Raw genomic sequence first — 18,865 nt, forward strand, 5'->3', positions numbered from 1 at the left:
ATAATATTGGCTTCGATATAACACCATAGGAGAACTATTGATTGAAGCGCCAGTACAGGCCTCTGCCATTAGGATACATCAGTCTTGTTAGGGGGCGGAGTGGCACATGGCAGTAAATTTATTTATATTTATATAGTTGGAGGAGTGAAACAAGTGGTGTTAGTCAGGGGTTGTGAAAAAATATAACTGTGGAAAGACAGCTGCAACCACATTCATAATTTGTTCCCTCTGTAAGAGTAATCCAAAAGTGGCAGCGCTAAGGGGATTTTGCACTTGTTTTGAAGTTGTTTTCAAGTAAATCAGCACATCGAGTTATGTACCTGGGTAATGCATTTACTAATTCAGTCTCTAAGATGAGATCTTGGGGTTTGCAGTTGCAGGACGGTTCTGTTTTTACTTACATGTGTAAATTTATACTGCATAGTTTATGGATGTGTTGCTTATATTAGAGTCTTTAAATTTCCATAGACTGTGCTGTTTGATTCTGCTTTTTTAAATAAATGTGTCCTACAGCTGCAGTCCTGAAAAAAGGTTTTTTTTCTGAGAGTGTGTGGGATGTGTAATCAATGGGGTTCAACCTCCGGGACTCCCACAAATCAGCAGAAAGGTGTTTTTTTTTCTGGGAGTGTGTGGGATGTGTGTTCGATGGGATTCAACTTCTGGGACTCCCACCAATCGGCAGAATGAAGAGGCCACACAGCAATTGAACAGAGCTCTGCTGCAGCACTTAGCATAGCCGCATGTATGGATTAGCTACTGTTGCATAGTTACCACTTAATTTTGCCAATCGGTGGTGGTCCCAGGGGACAACACCCATTGATCACACATTTTTGGTGTATGCTAACAATAGGCCATTAGTGTAAATTTAAGATGTCAGGTTGGGTACTGATTTGGAACACATCTAAAAAGTTATATACCTTGATATCTGAAATTATATAAGTACACCTTTAAAATACTAAGCAGCAGAGGGTGCAGGAACATAGGAATTTTGATTTTAAGACAATAATACAGAAAAGTTTTATTTTTAAATGTAATGTGGCTAATGTGATTTAGACAGCACCATAAGAAGTAGCAGAACATGCTTCCACTATTAATACACTATAAATCTCTCAGTGGAAAAGGTATCCTGGCTGATCCTTGCATTCATTCTAAAAAGTGATTAATTCTAAACAACCACAGCACCTCACGTATGGTGCTAATTTATCCTTTGTTACTATTATTCCTTTAACAGTGTGTGCCGATTACTCAAAGCGATATAGGCAGGACCTGGTAATTTAGTGTCACTTATAGTGTTAAAACTAAGGTGATATTCAGGTTGCCTGCAGTTCAAGATCTTTGTGTCCAGGGTCCCTGCTTTATCGCTTTGTATAGTATGAAAATAGTTTTAAGATTGAATAACATAAAATAACATAATATAATGTTATTTATGTTATTTCCCACGTGAAGAACTCCCGTAAACCTTGCAGTATTGAAACTCAGTGAACAAGGCATCTTAGACAAGCTGAAAAACAAATGGTGGTACGATAAGGGTGAATGTGGAGCCAAGGACTCCGGAAGTAAGGTCAGTCGCAGAAGGTCTTTTGAATTGATTAGAAGTCCCATTCTGACTCACCCTTCATGCACACAGTTTTATTTGTTTTTAAAGCACAGTCCAGTAATATTAATAAGCTTTAAACACTGACAAAACAAGACTCAACGCTTTATACTCAATGGGGAAGATTTACTAATCCGTGATAAACCCCGACACTAATATTTTGCATTGAGAATCATCAATTACATCCAGCATGCAAAGCTTAGTAAACATCTTCTAATAACATTGTATTACACCGAACACATCTACATAGTAGTACTAAGTACAATGGTTGATTTAATGCTGCATAAATACAGACTCGTCACATAAATGGATATCACTGAGCTACATTTCTCTAACCCAGGTAACACACTTTGTATTGTGTGTTATTACGTTTTGTTTCTGCAGTGGGGTAGATTTTCCAAGGCTGGAATCACACATGAGGTTTTCAACACAGTTGCAGTTTTTGGAGCCAAAACCAGGAGTGGATCCAAAAGGAAAGAAAAGTGCAAAGGAAAGACTTATGTTTCATTCTGTTGGATCCATTTCTGAATTTGGCTCAAAAACTGCAGCAAAAACTGCATGTGTGATTTCGACCTTAAGCTGACCGATTCATTAGTAAGGACTAAAACTACTTAGAGGCTATGTACACATTTGTAGGCTTTTTTTTTTTAAAATTAAATCTATGTTTTTGGTGCTTACAAACATTTTTTTACGTTGACTTATTAAAAAGAAAATACTTTTTATGATACAGCTTCTATGTATTCTCTATACATTGAAGCTGTATTCTTTGCTGTTAGCTGAATCTGTCAGTTCAGCTAAACTGACGGCTCAGCTATGAGCAGGTCCTGTGTGTCTCTAACACACAGGATTACCATAATTATGATCACATGTAAGTTGATGAACGCTATTTGGCTAAAAGCAAACAATACAACTTCTGTGTAAAGAGAAAACAAAAAAGCTGGATTGTAAAAACTATTTTTTTTTTACATAAAAGTAAATTAAAAAAATATTAGTAAGCACCTAAAGCAAAGATTTCATTAAAAAAATGCTTACAATGGTCTACATAGCCTTTAAGAGTTAATACATTTCATATTGTTTCCTTGATCTTGGCATGACTTGAAAGATCATGGTGTCAATCAATATTTCATTCAACATAGATATTTTTGGGAAAAATAAATACATTTTAGATATAATTGAGATATTTTAGATATAAGAAATAAAGGTCAGATATATGTATGAATATAAAAATTGCCAGTTTGCAACATTTGGTATTCTACTGTCCTGGAATTTTCAGAAACCATACAAATTCATGCCCAATTAATACATGTCCAAACCAGCATTATAAAAAAAATCATATAAATTAAACACCACCAAATATTTCCCCTTGAAATTATGCCTTAAAAATGTCTTCCTGCAAAAAAAAAAAAAAGGGGTTCAAATAGCTACATAGCCTTAAAAATAAAAAATAATTACAATTAACGGAACGAGAGATGGGAAAAACGAAGTAAAATATTTTAGTCTATAAGGCTAACATTGGCTTCGTTCTTAAAAGGTTAAAGGGTTGTTTTCCCCAGAAACAGCGCCGTTCTTTTTTATGGTTTGTGTCTGGTCTTGCAGCTCACCCCTTTTCATCAAGTGAGTAGGTTTACGCTGCAATACCAGACATGGCCGAATGGCAAAGTGGAGCTGTTTCTGGGCAAAAAAAACAACCTTTTCTCTAATCCTGACCAACCCTTTTTAAATTGCATTTCCACCTGTAATAAAAAAACGTCTGTGAGTTGCTCTTTACCTATGAAGTTTTAAAAAGCTCTGTATATTGCTTGGCATTTATAAAAAACTTTTATGACTTTATTTTGCTACACAAATAAAGTTGAATATGATGAATATAATACAATTATGTAAAAAGGTGGTTACTGCTGTTTTTAACAGGTGTATGAATTGATGCCAAACAAATATCATGATTCCTGGATTATAAAAAAAAATACTTATATAAGGTTTTGAATAGAGATGAGCGAACTTATGATAAGTTCGGTTCGGCTGGTTTGCCGAATTTCTTGAAAAAGTTCGATTCGGACCGAACCTGTAATTCAAGAAAGCCCATAAAAATCGTGTATGGAGCTCCCGTAATGACGGATGGCTACATGTGTGCACCCGGCTTTACGGCAGCGTTGCTAGGCGACGCCAGTAAATCGTCACTGTCCAGGGTGCTGAAAGAGTTAACTGATCGGCAGTAACTCTTTCAGCACCCTGGACAGTGAATTCCGATCACAATATAGAGCAACTTGTAAAAAAAAAAGACGTTCGTACTTACCGAGAACTTCCTGCTTCTTCCTCCAGTCCGGCCTCCTGACCGTTGCCTTGGTGACGCGTCCCTATCGACATCCCTGGCATTTGCCTGGCTTGGCATTTATAAAAAACTTTTATGACTTTATTTTGCTACACAAATAAAGTTGAATATGATGAATATAATACAATTATGTAAAAAGGTGGTTACTGCTGTTTTTAACAGGTGTATGAATTGATGCCAAACAAATATCATGATTCCTGGATTATAAAAAAAAATACTTATATAAGGTTTTGAATAGAGATGAGCGAACTTATGATAAGTTCGGTTCGGCTGGTTCGCCGAATTTCTTGAAAAAGTTCGATTCGGACCGAACCTGTAATTCAAGAAAGCCCATAAAAATCGTGTATGGAGCTCCCGTAATGACGGATGGCTACATGTGTGCACCCGGCTTTACGGCAGCGTTGCTAGGCGACGCCAGTAAATAGTCACTGTCCAGGGTGCTGAAAGAGTTAACTGATCGGCAGTAACTCTTCGATCACAATATAGAGCAACTTGTAAAAAAAAAAGACGTTCGTACTTACCGAGAACTTCCTGCTTCTTCCTCCAGTCCGGCCTCCTGACCGTTGCCTTGGTGACGCGTCCCTATCGACATCCCTGGATGACGTTTCAGCCAATGTGACCGCTGCAGCCAATCACAAGCCAATCACATGCTGCAGCGGTCACATGGACTGTCGCGTCATCCAGGGATGTCGAGCTGGATGTCAAGAGAGGGACGCGTCACCGTTGCCTTGGTGACGCGTCCCTCTTTCGGCATCCAGCCCGACCTCCCTGGATGACGCGGCAGTCCATGTGATCGCTGCAGCCTGGGATTGGCCTGTGATTGGCTGCAGCCTGTGATTGGCCTGTGATTGGCTGCAGCGGTCACTTGGACTGAATCGTCATCCCGGGAGGTCGGACTGGAGAAAGAAGCAGGGAGATATCGGTAAGTAGGAACTTCTATTTTTTTTTACACGTTAATGTATATTGTGATCGGAAGTCACTATCCAGGTTGCTGAAACAGTTACTGCCGATCGCTTAACTCTTTCAGCACCCTGGACAGTGACTATCTCCTGACGTCGTGTACCGGAAAATCAGTGACTCATAAGCCGGGTTCGGTCAAAACGTGTTCGGCCGAACCCGGTGAAGTTCGGATTTGCTGCGAACCGAACTTTTCACGATGTTCGGACCAAAACCGGGTTCAGTTGTCTCTAGTTTTGAACATGAGAACATGAGAAGATTATAATATAACAGATTTACGCTTTTTAGTCTCTCCGATTTATAAGAGGTTAATTTCCATAACATTCATGGACCCTGTAAATTGTGTTCTACAAAAAAAAAAGCCAAAATATTTATAAAAGCAATGGCAAATATGTAATAATATTTTAGAGCTAATTCAATTATATTAAATTGTTATTTATATTCTATTCTTAAGTATCCATGTATAGTGACAAAAGGCTCTCACCCCTTTTCAATTTACCCAACCAATCATTGATGCGCGTACACATTGAAAATAGATTTGACAGAAAAGCAATTGTTAAGCGTGACTGCTTCGACCCCCACCAATATACATCCATTAGCCCTTTCAACCATGTAATATCTAATCCAAAAATTCCAATGGCTTCAGTTTCCAATGCTAAATAATAATTTTTCTTCATAAGTAAAAGTGTAGGCTCCAAAGTTAGAGATGTCACAAAGTGGTGACAGAATTCACTCTTCCTTGCAGTCCCGGACCCTTGATAAAGGGTCAATATCCATCAATTCAAAGTTGCTATTTCTCCTCATTACTGTTAACAGAACCATAGTAAATCTACCCCATTGTGTTAAAGGGATGGAAGTAAGTAATGAATTATATGTGTCCTAAAGATCTTGACATATGACAACATTTTATTTGGTAGTTACATAGCACTGCTTAGTTTATCTTGCCCATATAGTTAATTGCTCATTTCTTGTAAAACACAGTAATAAGTTTTCAAAAATAAAAGTAAAAAATATTTACCCCAAAAATAATTGTATACATTTTCTTTAAATTAACTTTATAATACTAGAGAAGGCTAAATATCAAGTTATCACTAATATACTGCACAACATATTTTCATTAAAACAATATTGTCAAGTAACTTTTAGGGTTTGTATTTATTTGATCAGTTAGTATTTGTATTTGACACTGTCCGTAGCTCACTCCATCAGCATTCATACATGTTGTATATTCACTTATCTTGCTGTTGTTGAGATAGTCAGTAGAGTTTTTGAAATATTTCTGCAAATGCAGTTTAAATATATTTTCCGATTGAAGCTATTAATTAAAACACTACTCGAAGGACACAAAATTCATTCATATGAGATTATTGATGTAGTGATGTAATTAATATATTCGGAGAAACTTTATTTTAAGTGAATGTTTATATTTAGATATATTTCAGTTTACGTGAAAAAAGACCTTAAAGCCATCAATGAATACATTTCAGGAGAATTAAGATGTATTATGGGATTAGCTTTTCTAGGGTACATCCGGATTACTGGCAGTCATCTTTTTACTGTTTAAGTTTTCAATCTGCATGAAAAAGATTATAGCTTAGTAATTCCAAGTATTAACCATAGCTTATCGGTAATATGGTTTGTGTTAAATAATCTTACATATTCACTACAAATTATCCTTATCCAATGAAGTAAAGGTATATGCATATAATAGATCCCTAAGGTTATAACTAAGATATAGTATAGCAGATTTGGGGAATTTGTGGCTCCCCAGTTTTTTCCGCTATGGCTAAGCATGCTGGTGGTCATAGTTGAAGTGGATAGTTGTACTTTTTTATTTTTATTTCTATAAACCTTTTTATTCGGTTTTCAATAATACAAAGGGAAACAATGAAGAATTCCAGAAATAATAGAAACATAGCATATAAAAAAAAGGGAATAGTCCTTCCTCATTTGAAATAAAGTAAACCCACCAACCCTTCAATTGTACTTTTTTTCGATTCTTATAATTTTTCTTAACTAACTTACAATTTGATTAATATAAATGGCAATAAAATATTTCTATACTTTTACATTCGCTACATTTATTAAATGCAAAGAATGGAAAATATTAGATATTTGATAGAATTCATTGTTATGATTTTATATAAAAGCATGCTTAAAATCAGTTAGTTTTTTGTGAAGCCTAATGTTCCAAGAATGAGGAACTACAGCATGCAATGGCATAAAACTTATGCTTCAAGAAATGTTATAGTGAAATCATATTCATATGTGTGTGTATGTGAAAAAGGGAGGTAGTTATACAGCTTATATATGAGGTGAGGGTAAATGTTCATCCAAATTGTAAACCATTGTAAATTATTCCACGAACCTAACAGGGGTGTTCATTTTTCTTAGGACAAGACCAGCGCCCTGAGCCTAAGTAATGTTGCAGGAGTGTTCTATATCCTTGTTGGAGGTCTTGGACTAGCCATGATGGTGGCTTTAATAGAATTCTGCTACAAATCACGAGCAGAATCAAAAAGAATGAAACTCACGAAGAATTCACAAACCTTTAAACCTCCTCCTGCAGCCAGCACTCAGAATTATGCTACATACAGAGAAGGCTATAATGTCTATGGAACAGAGAGCGTTAAAATTTAAGGGTATGATTTAGATCTAACAGGAGTTTGCGGCAAGCTTGGTATACATTTGTTAATTCACATTTCTAACAATGAGGTAAAACAAGGGTTTAATAAATGTTCTTAAACTCATTTAGGCAGGTACAACAGTATTAGTCTGGTTTATATTAAGTGATATTCAATAAAAATAAGGGTCACGTATGAAGTGTCATTAAAGTAGTTAATTCAGCTGAAGTTATGATGTATATTGTTGATGACACATTAAAAACTACTACTCGTTTTGTTTATCCTACTGACAGCTTATTTATTTTTATTAGAGGGCATTACCAAACTCTTATATGCTACTTCAATATGTATGAAGCGAAGTATGACAGGTAACCACCGTAGAAACTGCAGAGTAACTTAGCTTCATACTTAAAGGCGTTATCCACGACCGAACAACTAATGGACCCCAACTAACGACACTTGGACCCCACATCAATCAGCTGCTCTGGCTGCCTTGGGCGCGGGATATTTTTAACAGTATGCAGTAGTCAGAGTCGGAAGCAGTTGGCTCCGTACGTTGCATAGCAGCCGTTCTGCAGAACTGCAGCTCTGCTCCTATTCACTTAAATAGGAGCAGATCTGCAGTAATGCAGCTCGGCCGCTATTCCGTTACCGGAGCCATTTGCTTCCAGCATGGACGTCCGGTGCCTGGAGGCAGTCGAAACAGCTGATTGGTACGGTGTCCAGGTGTCGGACCCCACCGATCATATACCTACCGTCATCACTTGTCTGGTCGTGGACAACCCCTTTAAATGCTGGGTATATCTTATCAACGTTGCAGCTCACTAATGTATAGTATGAAGACCCTGTTCACGCATTATCCAGAACTATAAATTGTGCACACTTATAACATCAATTGCCTTTAGAAGGAAAGTCAATCTTAAAGTGGTTTTCCTATCCTTAAAGATGAAACAGTAAAGGGGCCACAGCACTTGCTAGAGTGATACGGTTCTTTTACTGTTGCAGACACTTACTGAAGTGCGGCTGGGCCTGGTAATTCTGGTCAGTCCCATTCACTTGCATGGGATTCAGCTACAGTACCAAGAAATGCTGCATGTACAGATGGACTGCTGTGTCTGGAAAAACAATTGTTTTGCTGATCAGTGGGGGCTCAGGACAGTCAGACCTTCACGATCACACATTCATGGTCTTTTATAAGGAAAGACCATAAGGGTGTTCCTTGAAAACCCCTTTAATATGAACACTGAATTACAAATAACTGTTATAACCTTGTTATATTAAAAAAAAACTATGGAGGGACAATTATATTTGACATTTTCCCATACTGATAAAAGGTGCACCTAGACTATATATCAAAAGATAATAACATTTACAATTTATAAACCTTTTAGTCTTTAGCTTGCCAATCAAACTCTCTAGAAGGTGTTTTAGTAATAAACTATTATAAAATTATCCCATCTATCCTCTTACAATGACAAAATAAAATTAATGCATTCTTATCACTATATAAAAATATATGTATCTATTATTTTTCAGATAACTGTTGAGATGAACCAAGTCACGAGGTGAGATTATGAGAATGAGGCTTCCTCCTACATCCTGACCACCTGAGCCAGTTAAACTCTTTCCTTGGTGTCGGGAATGACACAAACTGCTGATGGTGCAAAGAACTTTTACTAGAAAGAACAGATTTCTTTTCTTTTCCTTCAGTGCCTTATGGAACATTCTGAGTCTCACAACAATGCAAACTATCACTAAAAATGCTATTGCTTTGCTTGAAAAACAAAACTTTAACTGGCCACAAGATGAGATTCTGGTGTAAGAAAATGTACTCATGTAAAGAACATGTTCTCTAAAAGCCATTGATTATTAGCACTCTACGGAGCCTCAGATGCTCTATATGCATTTTTAAAGGTGCATTCACTCTTTCTTGTAATAAACAAACACATCGACTGACCAGTACCATATTCTCTTGTCTCCATGATGTATGTTTCACTGAAGCCGCTCAGATTGCTGGGTAAATAAGACCTATTATGACCTTTATATGTAAACTAGGACTGAAAGCTTTAGATTAATATGGTCTATTTATTGAAAGACTCACAATAGGAAAGTAATGGCAAAATAGTGACACCGTGCTGACCCCATTGCAGTCCCTAAAATCATAAAAATGTGTTGCTGTTGTGTAAAGGGCAGGTTGTGTGTCTAATTTTATTTCAGTGTATGTGTAGAGTGAATGCACTTTTAAATTCACAACTGTTATATTATATGTATTATTGTTAGTAATGCTGTTGTATGTTATGAACAGCATTCTGTTAGACTGTGAACTAACAGTGTCTCTTGGGTTCTTCCTAATGCTAAAATGTATACATGATATGGTAAAAAATATCATCTGTTCTCAAAAAAATACATGGAAGTGGCATTCAGGGTTAATAGAAAAAAACACAACCACAATTATTTCAGGTTATATATACATATATTTTTATACCTAAGATCTGAATAGCCACATAATTGAGATTAGGAGGTTATTTGATTACTTTATCCACAGCTTTCATTTGTCATACTAGATAAAACCTATGTATCAAGCTCATATATTACCTAAAATTGAGTATGTAAATTTATCTAGATATCACAGTATCTGTTGTTATAATGTATACAATGTGATAAACATGGCAAATATAGCAAATGGAAAGATATGTTAATATTAGCCATATATCCGTTCTTCTGTTTGCTATAATTAAATGCACAATAATTGGTTAGCCTACTTAAGTAATATCATGTTTCCTTATAAGCTATGACAAAACAAAATGTATAAATGAGATGCCTCATCATAGACTACTCCATTAATTTGTGAGCCAGCTTCTGCGATTCGGCCGGCTGTACAGTATCGCCGGCTATGTAGTATTACATGGAGGCCATTCAGATTATTGCATCAACAGCCAAAGTCCACCATAGCGTGAGCTGCTGCATATAAGTGTCTCTCCATTCTGTCTCATTTAATGGAGACCTGAGATGGACACCCCCCTCTATGATGTCCATAGACCCTAATAGGACATCTCAATTTCTTACATAACTATTAATTCGATATATGTTCTATATGTTTAGCCAATTTGAAAATAAGATTGCATTAAATGGACACATTCGTAAATCCCCCTAATATTTTCCAGCAGTCCATAAGTGCAATATGTATCCATGTAGCTCTTTGGTAAGAGAAAATGTCCAATGCATTAGACTAGAAAAATACTTTGAATACAATTACTAAACAATAAATGTTTGCTGACCTATATAATTATATGCAGGTCTCATTTTTACATAATTACATAATTTACGCCTCATTATGGGCAATACCAACAAAGGAATTACACTATTAGGACTATGTTCTTTGGCCAAATATGAATGAAAAAACAATGGCAACAATTATCGGTTGTAAAATTGAAATATTTAATGCAGAATTTCCAATGTTTAATCTTCTACATATACAATATACAAAATAACAAGAGTATAGACACTGTAGATAGCAGATACTGCTGCTAAAATACAGACCAAGCAGAAAATACTGCACTGAACAGCAGAGCTATAAGATCTTGGGAGTTACAGTACTAAACCTTGATACATTGACATGCGATGAAAATGTGTCAGTCCTGATCTCAAATTGCTTTGACCCTTGTGTGTTCTGTAAAATGTGCAATCCAATCCAATATTACTTTAAGCTCTAGGTAAAATGCTCTTTCAAGGAGATATATATATAAAGTAAAATAGCACAGTGGAATGATTGCTTTGAAATATAACAGTTTTTTACTCTCAGTTGAAAACAGCGTAAAAAAGTTTCACAGTATATACAAGTTGTTAAGCAGACAATGAATACCTCATTCCTTGACAGAAGTTCTCTGATACAAATGTGAGGTGAGGAAAGTAATAATTTATGATTTAGTAGTTTGCACAATAGCATATCTGTCAAAAATGATCTTGTTATTGTCTTACAGATAGACCCTCTTTAAAAAAAAAAACAACTATGTGTGCAGCACATATTAAAGGAACTTTTCTTATTTCTTAAATGTAATATTTTTCACAGAGTAAAAATGAATGGTGATAAATGAGTGTTCACTATCCTAGCTCAAATGAGTCCTAGTGCTGTATAACACTTCAAGAGTCAGACTCCATTAGGACTGGTCGGATATATCAAAGTCAGAGATAGGTACTTTTTGTTACTATAAACCCGAGTTCCCACTATCTATGGGTCCGATACACACCAGTTAATTCTTTCCAACCACTTCCACTACTTCCTGAAAAAAAATGTATTCTATTTTTTCATCTTAAGACCTGCCCCACTCACCCCTTTGAAGACAAAGATATATATATATTTTTTAAAGAGGACCTGCCACCTTTTGATTTTTTTGTATACAATAGGGCCTGTTCACATCAGCGTTGTCTTTCCGTTGTCTTTCAGTTGACTACGCTATTGATTCCATCAAAACAACGAAACCCTTTTACAGTGGTGACAAACGGAAACCATTAGCAAAGTTTATGTCACCATTGAGATCCCTGGTGATGCAAACGGAAGCTAAGGTTTCCGTTTGCCTTTCCGTTGAGGGGTTCCCCTGACTGAAAGCGCCGACTGAACCCCTCAACGGAAAGCAACGCTGATGTGAACCAAGCCTTAAAAACTTTGAAATCTACGATTTTCAATGCCAAGGAGATAAATCTTTGTATTGTTACATAGAAGCGTGTGAATCTATAGATATGACCACCAGCCTTTCTCCCCCTCCATAAATCTTCTCTCCAGGTTTTTAAAGAGGTCTATTTTCAGTTATTTCCTTGTAATCAAAATGATGGCACTTATTGTATATTTATAATAGACTGGAAAAAACATCTGTGGCTAGTATTTAAAGAAAATAGGAAAAAGTTAACATTAGGAGTAGAGATGAGCGAATTTCCTGAAATTAGTTCTGTGTCCAATTTAATCGAATCGGCCATTCGTATTGATTCAGTTTGAATAAATTCGTCATGAATCATACGTTCCCTAAATGCCCTTAAAACTTGTGACTGACTCTCTGATGTCTTCTAGGACTGCATCCAAACAACATCATTTCCTGGGTGGGCTTTTTATAGTGAATATGTGTCAACAAACTATACCCCTCATGATTGGCTATGCTAGAGGAAAGAATAATCACAGTGCATTTTGGGAAGACTATCTGTAAGGAATTATGGGGAAGCTCACCTGAGGTCTTGTAATAATTTTTCTAATCTGTAAAATGGATCGCCGGCGGCCACCATTTTGCTGCGATTCATGTACAGAATCACAGAATACGAAACCTTTGGAAAATTCGGACCAAATCAGATAGTACAGATAGTTATGTTTACATTTCCATTTTAACGCCTTAACGACCACAGTATAGTGTTTTTATGGCGGCCGTTCAGGATAGTCCTTCTGAAGCGCCGCCTTTTCACGACGGCACTTCAGAAAATGTTTTCCCACATCAGGCGGGGTGCTCCTGAAGACCAGGCTGTGGCTAACTGACTCAGGCTTTAGGGCATCGATCGGAGACCACTAGCAGTGGTCTCCAATCATGTTTAATCCCTCAGATGCGGCGGTCAATAGTGACCGCCACATCTGAGTTGTTTTAGAGGGAGGGGCTCCCTCTCTCACCCGATGGGCACACCGCAATGTGATCGCGGGGTGCTGATGATTTTAATGGCAGTCGGGAGCCTACCAAAGGCACCCAGGTCTGCCTTTAGTGAATGCCTGTTAGGCAATGCCAGAGGCCGGTTTTACACTGACAGGTAATAATAATACACTGCAATACAGAAGTATTGCAGTATATTATAAAAGCAATCAAATGATTGCATACTGAAGTCTCCTAGTGGGACTAACAAAAAGTAAAAAAAAGTTTAATAAAGTTTGTAATAAATAAATAAAAGTCCCATGTAAAAAAAATTATGAAACACCCACTTTTTCCCCTTACATAATACTTTATTATGAAAAAAAGAAAAAAGTTACACATATTTGGTATCGCACGATTATTTAAACCGCACGGTGTACACTGTAAAAAATAAAATAAAAAACAATGGCAGAATTGCTGTTTTCTGTTTATGATGCCTTCAAAAATTTTTTATAAAAAGTGATCAAAAAGTCACATGTACTCCAAAATGGTACCAATAAAAACTACAAGTTGTCCCGCAAAAAAAAGCCCTCATACAGCTATGTCAGCAGAAAAATAAAAAAGATAGGGCGCTTAAAATATGGCGACACAAAAACAAATAATTTAGAAAAAATATTGTTTTTACTGTGTAAAAGTAGTAAAAACATAAAAAAACAAGATAAATTTGTATATCCGCGATCATAACAACCCTCAGAATAAAGTTATGTTATTTATACCACATGGTAACTAGCATAAATTTAAGACACAAAAAAACATGGCGAAATTACAGGTTTTTTTTCCTATTACCCCATAAAAAAAGTAAAGACAAGTTAATCAATAAATTATATGTACCCCAAAGTAGTACTATTAAAAAATACAACTTGTCTCACAAAAACACATGTCCTTATTCAGCTATGTCGACGGAAAAATTAAAACGTTATAGCTCTACGAATGCGACGATGGAAAAACTTAAAAAATTGCTTGGTCATTAAGGTTTAAAATACCTTCGGTATTAAGGGGTTAATGGTCTACTAAACAACGGGCTAGATGTATTAGATTCAATAAAGAAAACACTAAAAGGGGCTGTATAAATGTTAAAATGTTAAAATTGTTTACTTACACACATTTTACTATATATATATATATATATATATATATATATATATATAAAAGAAAATAATAAGAACAACATCAACTAAGCCATTAGTACCAATGAAAATCATAAGACTTGCTAGGCCTATATACATTTTCAGTCTAGTAAGATGAATCTTGTGATAATCTATATAAATCGTCCAACTAAAGGGAAACAATTGCAGAAATTTGATCGAGAAAGAATTAAAACTGAATAAGAAAATGTCTATTTTTATATTTCTATATACCACACCAAAATACTATGTCTTCCAGTTTAGCTACACAATGCAATCCATACATTTACGTCAGCAATACCTTACTGCAACTTTAGAATCCAGAACAATTCCCACATATTACAATCTTGTTCCTACAAGTAAGGCTTGTGCATTACGTAAGACCGGCTGTTTTGAAAGGTGCTTGTGTGTTATTGTTTCAAAAACATTTCAATATGCAATTCTCATATAATAAGTCTACAGTTCAAGCCTAAAATATTTCTCACTTATGTATAAAAAAGATATAGTGGAGATTATAAATCAACCATAAGTATCACATTCTTATAGAAGCCAAAAGCTAAATAACTGAAGTGTGTAACAAATAAGTGCAAAACAAATAGCCATTATTTAAAATATTGTCAAATTGCCATTTGTTTTTAATTTGATTATTTCTGCCACAATGGTCGTCAAATTATGTTAAATCCTTTTCAATTTCATGTTTCAGACAACTGGAAGAAGTTGTTTATTTCTCTTTGACTGAATCTATAAAAATGCATTACTCTGGAGTCTTGTGAATCAATCCTCCTAATTTATATAGAGGATGAACAATTGTTTAGTAATTCTGTTATCTTGGATTCGCCAAGATGTAAATCAGCCTTATTTTCCGTGAACCTCAAACCTTATCTCTGGTTGCTTTTTTAGTGTGAACTCCTCAGCACCGAATAGAGATATTCATCACTTCCTGTCCCCAATGGCGCCCACAATTTACCCCTGAAACACTGTGACCAATTTCATACGAAGCTAAAAGTATGTTTTGGAATGTGGTCGGAAACCCACACATATACCGGAGGAATATACAAACTTGATGCAGGTGTGGTCCTGGATCAGTTTCAAAACCAGAACCTCAGTGCCCCTATACTGTCCATTATTCTTTAGCTATCTTTAGAACTAGGGAGAACTCCAAACTTAACCCATACACATCAGCAACACGTAGACATTTCATCAAATGACATTGTAAATGCAGATATGTAATGTACTTTATTTCCAAAATATATATATACATATATTAAGACTAGCCTTTTCATACCGTCTCAGCTGGAAGCACGTGGAAGTATATTGTGTTATGGGTAACTAAAGATGGAGGCCAGCTGAGAAATGGGACTCTCTTAAAATGGAACTGTGATTTTTTTTCAAAGTCTTAATGCTATTAATATCCCATTGTGGGAGAAAAATGCTGTGCAGAAAATACTAAAAACATGTTTTTTCCTAGATGTTATTTAACTCTTTCTGTGATAGAGAAGCCAGTACTTATGACATTGTGGCAGCATCTGTCAAGGAAAGTGTTAAAAATATAAGTAAGTTTATGAATGAAACATTAATTTTTAAAAGTGTGAGCTTCATACCGAAGCAGGGATGTTCGGTATTTTTTAACGGAGACAATGCATGTAAAAATTACTGATTGCTTACATTTTCCTGCTATAACTGCAACAATTCAGCAGTAGAACATTTGGGATATATATATATATATATATATATATATATATATATATATATATATATATATATATATATATATATACATATATATACTCTTTGTATTTTAATGTTTAATTTGTTTCGTTTGAACCTTCTTTTTTAACTGCAAATTGGTGAGCAGTACAATTGCCAAGCAAACTTATGGCTGTAAAGAGATATAACTGCATGTGTGGACAGATTACTGAGCCTCATTTTAATGAGGCATGTACAAAGTTTTAATACATTTTGTAAATAAAATGTAAACAAAATGGATTTTTAAGTTGGCATTGGTTGTCATTTTATATGGGGCAAACAAAAGCAGTTTTTACCTATTGTTTACATATTTGAACATTTCTTCACATAATCTGTAGAGTCAAAATGTAAAATATAAGATTTCTCCTGTCATACATGAATAATGTGAAGAGGAAAAAAAAAGTCTATATTAGCCATTCCGCTGTACATTGAGAATTTATGGCTAAGCAAAGGTGGCACTTGCCATCAGTCACCTTTAAGACCGCTCACATCAGCTTGTTTTATATGCTCCTTTTGTTATTTTAAAGTAACGGTTCACATTCATTTGCTTAACAGTGATATCTTAAACTCGGTGGAAATATTCTCATTTATTTAAAGGCTTTGTAAATGTTTGAAAGTTTTTTTTATTTGTTTTTAAGAAAAATGTGCATCAGTGTGTGTCGACCCCTTAGTGACCAGCCTATTTTAGGCCTTAATGACCAAGCAATTTTTTTACGTTTTCCATCGTCTCATTCAAAGAGCTGTAACGTTTTGATTTTTGTGCCAACATTAGCTGTATAAGTCTTGTTTTTTGCGGGAGAAGGTGTATTTTTTAATAGCACCATTTTGGGGTACATATCATTTATTGAATTAACTTTTTTTTCTGGGGGGGGGGGGGTAGAAAAAAACCAGCAATTTTGCCACACTTTTTTGCGTCTTATATTTACACCATTTACCATGCGGTATAAATAACACTCTCAAAAGTATTTAGAAAGAGAGGCATGGTTTAGCATGTGGTAAAATTTCCCCAAAATTTTGTTGTAAAAAATTGGTGTAAAGTAAGCCAACCAAGAGGCCAACAGTTATCAGACTGTTGTCACACAGAACGCATATTCTAGGGCCTGCGGTAAAAAGAAGAGAAAAGTGTCTAAAATATCTAGCAAGATGCGCCAAATTTATCATACAGCGTGCGCCACTGTGATAAATTTGGCACATCTTATGACTGCCTCATCTAAGTTTACGCTATCTAAATATTAGCTAAATCTGCCCCATTATGGTTGCCTTCTGTTACATTTTTTGTTGTTGCCATATTTAATCTTTATTAATTAATAAATTATTAAAGTTTACACTTATTACAAATATACATTAGACCATTATTCCCCATTAACCCATAAACTTTACGCCCCATACTCTCCCACCCTAAAAAGACCTCTCAGACCTCTTCTCCTGCCTGCTACATGACCAAACTGCATTGTAAATTTTTCCCAGACAGTGCCTTCATTTTTTTTCTTTATATCAGATTTTTTTTTTATAATATTGATTTTTTTTTAGCAAGAAAGAATTTCATCATGCACATTAGCCCCTCTTCACATAAATTTCTAAGGTTTCGGTAAGTTGTCCATTTTTTTGTGAAAACAATAGAGCAGTCGACTTAAAAAAAAACCAGAAACCTTACAGAACAGAAACAAATAGAAACCCTTTGCAATGGAAGCATTACCTTTTAAAGAGGCTCTGTCACCAGATTTTGCAACCCCTATCTGCTATTGCAGCAGATAGGCGCTGCAATGTAGATTACAGTAACGTTTTTATTTTTAAAAAACGAGCATTTTTGGCCAAGTTATGACCATTTTTGTAGTTATGCAAATGAGGCTTGCAAAAGTCCAAGTGGGTGTGTTTAAAAGTAAAAGTCCAAGTGGGCGTGTATTATGTGCGTACATCGGGGCGTGTTTAATACTTTTACTAGCTGAGCGTTCTGATGAGAAGTATCATCCACTTCTCTTCAGAACGCCCAGCTTCTGCCAGATCACGCTGTGACGTCACTCACAGGTCCTGCATCGTGTCGGACACATCGGCACCAGAGGCTACAGTTGATTCTGCAGCAGCATACGTTTGCAGGTAAGTAGCTACATCGACTTACCTGCTAACGCCTATGCTGCTGCAGAATCAACTGAAGCCTCTGGTGCCGATGTGTACTCGCTCGTCTGACACGATGCAGGACCTGTGAGTGACGTCACAGCGTGATCTCTCGAGAACACGGCTGTGTCTGCACTGCCAGAAGCTGGGCGTTCTGAAGAGAAGTGGATGATACTTCTCCTCAGAACGCCCAGCTAGTAAAAGTATTAAAAACGCCCCGATGTACGCACATAATACACGCCCACTTGGACTTTTACTTTTAAACACACCCACTTGGACTTTTGCAAGCCTCATTTGCATAACTACAAAAATGGTCATAACTTGGCCAAAAATGCTCGTTTTTTAAAAATAAAAACGTTACTGTAATCTACATTGCAGCGCCTATCTGCTGCAATAGCAGATAGGGGTTGCAAAATCTGGTGACAGAGCCTCTTTAAATCAATGGTAATGCAAATGGAAGTAATGGTTTCCATTTGCCTTTCCGTTCATTGCTTCCACCGACAGAAAGGTCTAGCGGAAAGGGTGATGCTGATGTGAACACACCCTATTGTCAGTGGCTGTACAAGTTATCATACTGTTGTCACACAAAACGCATATTTTTGGGATTGCCAAAATTTAGAGCTTTAATTTATTTTGAATATGTTAGATTTTGGAACCATTTGTACTTTCGGACAGGACAAGAATATATGCAACTGGTCACCATAAACAGACTTACATTTGGGACA

General features: G+C 36.0%; 1 protein-coding gene across 3 annotated transcripts in view; it reads left to right on the forward strand.

Annotated features, from left to right (window-relative positions):
- The window catches only part of GRIA3 (glutamate ionotropic receptor AMPA type subunit 3), a 251,178-nt gene extending 234,903 nt beyond the window's left edge, over nt 1-16,275 (forward strand). The window contains exons 14-16 of one of the 3 annotated variants that reach the window (XM_075835769.1): nt 1,447-1,561; nt 7,272-7,519; nt 9,038-16,275. In XM_075835769.1, coding sequence (XP_075691884.1) covers nt 1,447-1,561; nt 7,272-7,517 — 361 coding nt within the window. In that variant the 3' untranslated portion in view covers nt 7,518-7,519; nt 9,038-16,275. Of the gene's footprint in view, nt 1-1,446; nt 1,562-7,271; nt 7,520-9,037 lie in introns of those variants that run through there. The other 2 variants (XM_075835770.1, XM_075835771.1) reach the window with 2 other exon arrangements.
- Nucleotides 16,276-18,865: the final 2,590 nt, after the last annotated feature.

This window comes from Rhinoderma darwinii, chromosome 8 (genome assembly GCF_050947455.1).
Source record: "Rhinoderma darwinii isolate aRhiDar2 chromosome 8, aRhiDar2.hap1, whole genome shotgun sequence".
Classification (NCBI taxonomy): Eukaryota; Metazoa; Chordata; class Amphibia; order Anura; family Rhinodermatidae; genus Rhinoderma; species Rhinoderma darwinii.